Source organism: Hakea prostrata, chromosome 2 (assembly GCF_041222555.1).
Source record: "Hakea prostrata isolate BN-2017 chromosome 2, UWA_Hpros_2, whole genome shotgun sequence".
NCBI classification, from domain to species: domain Eukaryota; kingdom Viridiplantae; phylum Streptophyta; class Magnoliopsida; order Proteales; family Proteaceae; genus Hakea; species Hakea prostrata.
This window is the reverse complement of record NC_142601.1, coordinates 20,327,367-20,332,539: the sequence shown is the minus strand read 5'-3', so window position 1 is coordinate 20,332,539 and position 5,173 is coordinate 20,327,367. Positions and strand designations below refer to the sequence as shown.

Sequence of the window (5,173 nt, the reverse complement as noted above, 5' to 3'; positions counted from 1 at the left end):
CATCACTTGTACATGTTGAGATTTTCTGTTCGAAAACTCCTGCATGCCAATAAATTAGCAAAAGACGAGTTGAGATATCTTTCTCTCTCAATTGAGATGTAGCCAAAACAGGGATTTTTTCAAGGTGGCTCAGTTTCTTCTTTCAGCTGCTGAAGATCTCCAAAAATGATCGCCCATTCCCGCATTAGTTTGTGCTGAAGGCTATTGTCTGGGTTGTCTAATGTGGAACACTATGGTCTGGGTTGTCTTTCTCCCCGACCAAGCTTCAGTTACAACATGTTCACAATGTTTCATTTCTTTTTAGTTGTCTGGGTCAAAATCCACAATAAAAAGTGAACCTGATCTCGGCTTGGTGAGCAATCAAATTATATATTGTATACATCAGTAAATGCTAATGTTCCTAGTTTATTAGGTGCATATGCTTATTGTGTAATGAATATATTGTTGTATTTTTGCCCCCAGATTTTTATAGAGAAACCTATTAAACACTTGGCATGTCATTTATGCGCATATTATGTGCCAGAATTTTGTAAAAGCACTTACTATTTCTGTAGCAGTACTATTCCTGTTCTTGAATGTACGATGGTTCTCTAACTTTGTGCATAATTCTCTGGCAGATGCTAACTGGTTGGCTAGTTCATGTTCAGTTTCAGTTATATTTGACTAGATTATGTTTTATGTTTGTTCATATTTTCTTTTTTAGTTTTTTGCAAGGCGCCCACTTTGATCAAGTTGAAAAATTGCAAGTTTCCCACCCTTAACTTTTCTGTTAGTTTGAAACTAAAATGACCATTTTGCCCATAATGTGTTGCTAAATATAAATTTTGTCTTTTATATTTAAGGATTTTAACTTTCTAAATTTACAGAAGGGGCCCCTGCCCTAGTCGATTTCAAAGGTTGGAATTTCTGAAGATGAGATGTGTTCGCTACTTTCTGAAACTGGAAACCTCAGATTCTGGAATGAAAGCATAGATTTGAATATCCAAGAATGACATCTTAGATCTAAATTTAAAAAATGAAAGCTCAGATAAAGAAACCTAAAATCTTGAACTTCAGAATGGGTTGCAGAGAAACAAGGGAAAAAAATTCATTTTTTATTTTGTTGGAATTATATGATTATATATGATTCTCGAAGAATGATATATTGTATCTAAATTTCAATTAGGAAAGCTCAGATCTGAAAAATTGAGAAAAGAAACCTTAGATCTTGAACTTTAGAATGGCTTGCAGAAAACCAGCGGGAAAAGAACCAGAAAAGGAAATTTCGTGTAGATTCTTTCATTCTCGAAGAATGACATCTTAGATCTAAATTTCAGAATGCTCATATCTGTTGAAAAAATGGAAACAAGATCACAGTATTTGAGCTGGAACTTCTAGGCGCGTTACAACGTCGCTTTCCTTAAGACGTAATTCGCCCTCACACCAAGGTGCTATGAGGTATTGCGAACCGTCTCCCAGGATACAAAGAAGCCCAACTTCGAGTTGAATCTCTTGAGTTTTGCTGAGCACTTGCAAAACTTAAGAACAGAGAAGACTTCGGGTTTTTCTCACTATTCTGCTGTTGTGAAGCTAGACCTAAATATATAGGCATTGAGCGACCAGGCGCCCGCGGGCGGCGCGGCGGCCCGCCGGCGGCCCGGACTTTTGGATCTACCCCGCCCTGTCGCGTGATCAAATAGGCATTGAGGTGCCTCTACTGAACAGTTCATGACTCTGTTCGTATGGGTGCACCTCTCTGTAGGGATACAAATGCCAACGTTCAGATCTGAGCCGTTGGATCGTTCGGCCGCACGATCTAACGGTCCAGATTGAACCATCAAGATGACATTTATGGATCTACTTCCATCGCCCTAGATCTGCCGTTGATCAAAATAGACGGTTCAGATCTGATCTCGCTCGAAGCGTGCAAAGTGCTAAGTGCGTGCGCCAAAAACAGCCCACTGCCCACGCCGCGCGTGCGCGCTCGGACGGTACACCGTCCTCGCTCGTACACTGCACACGCATTGGCATGTCTTTTGATATTAAATCAAATTTAATAGGCAGTACCTATTAATTAACTTGGATTCCGACATCTCGGTTTCCAATGTGGGACTATATAATACACTTTCCTAAAATAAACAAAGGAAAGTTTCCGCACTTATAAATCCAATTTTAAATGAAACGTTTATTATTTTATTATATTAAAAATAATACAACAATATCTAAAATAATTAAGGAAAAAACCTAGATCTTGGACTTCAGAACGAGTTGCAAAGAAACAAGGGAAAAAACTAGAAAAAGGAATGCTTGTGATCACCAAGAAAACTTGTTTTCTTTGTCTTGAGCTTCTTCTTCTGGAACCAGGTATGCCCTAACAGAAAACCCCGCATTTATGAGGTTCTAATTTTTTATCGTTGTTTACCAAATGCTTGCTTTCTGTATCTGCAATTCTTTTTAGGGTTTGAATCTTTTCATTGACATGATTCAAAGGCACTTTGGCATTTAGGGTTTCAATCTGTACTCTACTCTTCTTCTCTCTAATACAACGTGGCAACTAAACCGAATCAAACCCTAAATCACCTGAAGCCTTTCTTCTAAGATCTTTGATCAGAAGCTCTGGAATGTTAGAGCCTCACAACTCCTCTCTCGTCTTCATCGACGATGACAGTGGCGATAACCGTCACCATCGCCACCACTAGAACAGAAATATCAGCAGCAACGGGATGTTGCAGATCACCGTAGGAAGAAGATGGGAGGGAAATAGAAGGGTATAGAGTCATTTGACCACTAAATTTAACAGTCAATTCTGAATTGACTGTTAAGGGTTGGTAACTTGCAATTTTTCAACTTGATCAAAGTGAGCAGTCAGGAATAATAGGCCCACTTAAGTAGGCACCCTGCAAAAACTTTCCTTTTCTATTTCCTCATTTGTCTTTCATCAATTGTTATGGTGCTTATTCTTTCCATCTATGCAGTTCCACATGGATCCAGAATCACATAATATTTCCCAGGAGCCAGTGCTTACAGAGGTGGGACGTTGTGCTCTTTGCAATAAAATCTTTTCTCCAGATAACGAAGTTAATGAGGGCTTTGGAACAGATAGCCTGTGTGGGGACTGTAAGCATATGTTGCTTGAAGATCCTGACACAAACATACTAGGTCCTTATTATAGAAGTTCTGAAGGGGGAAGACTTGGGTACAGCAGGAGTTCTGAGTCGACTGAGGATCTGTTTTCACAACAGTTTTCTCATCTGATTAGTTTGGTCAGGCAAAATCAGCACTCTGTTCCCATTTCTTCCTCAGAACATGAGAGTCAACTGGATAATGGTGATATTGTCTCAAGAGTGGTGCAGCGTATCAGCTCACGAACAACTCCAAGTGGGTCCAGGAGATGGAGGAGAGTGTTGTCTGACAACGAAAGTGAAATTTTTGATAATTTAGATTCTGTTTTTGGGGAGAGTGAGTCCAATGTAAGCTTTAGTGGATATGGAGCTTTCCATTCTGAGAGTGACGCAATTTCTTTCAGTGCTTATGGTGGGGAATCTGATGCCTCTGTGGATGGTCATGGTTTACTCGATAGAGAGATGATGTTCATCGAACCGGATGATGGAAGTGATATTGATAGCGATACTGATATAGACCCAATGCATGCTGGAGCAAGTCAGTGGAATTTAGATGAGCCAGAAGATGGTGAGTGGGAAGAAGCTGATACTGAGGAGAGCATGGTTGTGCGTACAGAAGGGTGGATCCAAGAGGCTCACATCAGGAGTCCAAGTGAAAATAATGGCCCCCTAAACTGGGTTAGAGGGATCCATTCACCTGAAAGTGGGGCGTTGATCCGTTGGAGTATCCGACAAAGTAGGCATACATACATCCCCGATGTCTTCACAAACGTGGAGGATTCAGAGGTACGACCCTACTACATAGGGAATCCAGGTGACTACCTTGATACCAGAGGCTTTGAAGAACTTCTTGAGCAACTTGCAGAGAATGACAGCTTTAGACGAGGGGCACCTCCAGCATCCACCAACTTTGTGAAATGTCTACCTCTTGTGGTTATAAATAAAGAACATGAGAAGAATGGGAGTTTGGTCTGTGCAGTGTGCAAGGATTCCATACCAATTGGTACTAGAGCAAACCAGCTCCCCTGCATGCACCTGTACCATCCTTCCTGCATCATGCCATGGTTGAGTGCTAGGAATTCATGCCCTGTTTGTCGTTATGAACTCCCAACTGATGACAAGGAATATGAGGATGGGAAGCACAACAGTGGTAGTAGAGTAGGAATTCATGAGATCCAGCCACAGGACCAAGGCAGTGAAAGTTCCTCAGGTATTTCCAGTGATTCTGAGACAGATGAATCAGTTGACTTCAGTAATGTGAGAACAGAGAGAGGAGAATTGGTCAACGGGGAATATGTTGCTGATACCTCCTCCTCCCGGAGACAGGCCGGCAGAGGAGGGTGGTTTTTCTTTGCAGCAGCTCCAATTGTCAGCCTCGTTGGTATTGTTCTTGTTCTGTGGTTCCAGAATCCTCTCGTGGAGAGAAGAGGCACAAGGGGACGTTGTGCCTTACCTGAGCAGGTTCAGCAGCATGTCAGTATGACACCTACACCTGGGCATAGAGGCAACAGGAGCAGGAGATGGTGGCCATTCTTCTAACAAGTTTCGTGAGTAAAGGTTTTTTTTGGTCCCAGGGATCACTGATCACTGGTTGCTAAATAATCTTTTTTTTTTTTTTAATGCCAGTCGGAGTAGGTCATTTGATTAGAGCATTGGTTACGTTCACAATGCGGATTTCGGCTGGTTTGTCATGTATTAACATTTGTGTGGAAGCTTAATCTGTTTCGGTTCTAATTGACGTGGCTCCTCTTGAGTGCATATTTCCTTTGATCAATGAATCTCTCTTTGTGAGTTGGAACAAGGCCCAAAGCATTCCTGATTATATATGTCGATGATGGTAACAAGAAAACCCAAAATGCTGTAATGGCTTAAAACTTGCCTCCGTGCATGAATGCGGTTAGCTTCTTTAGTCCTTAATTTGTACTTCTCTGGAATGGTTAAACTGAGCTTGGAATAGGCAAAAGTGAGGATTAACAGGTGAAAGATAATGGCCAAATAGGGTTTGGGACTCTGAAACAGCAGGTCATGAGATAGATCAATCTGAAGTCCACTCATGCATGACACTTCTCTGG

The 5,173-nt window shown here is 41.4% G+C and overlaps 1 protein-coding gene across 1 annotated transcript; it reads left to right on the top strand.

The window, feature by feature from the left end:
* The first annotated feature begins 2,211 nt into the window (after nucleotides 1-2,211).
* On the top strand, nucleotides 2,212-4,931 carry LOC149023984 (RING/U-box superfamily protein). The gene is made up of 2 exons (XM_089144398.1): nucleotides 2,212-2,343; nucleotides 2,955-4,931. The coding sequence occupies exon 2, from the start codon at nucleotides 2,961-2,963 to the stop codon at nucleotides 4,638-4,640; it is 1,680 nt and encodes a 559-aa protein (XP_089000524.1). The 5' UTR covers nucleotides 2,212-2,343; nucleotides 2,955-2,960; the 3' UTR covers nucleotides 4,641-4,931.
* The last annotated feature ends 242 nt before the right edge of the window (nucleotides 4,932-5,173 follow it).

Bases quoted from the DNA above. Each gene is read 5' to 3' on its own strand.
- LOC149023984 (XM_089144398.1), top strand. From the start codon at position 2,961: ATGGATCCAGAATCACATAATATTTCCCAGGAGCCAGTGCTTACAGAG.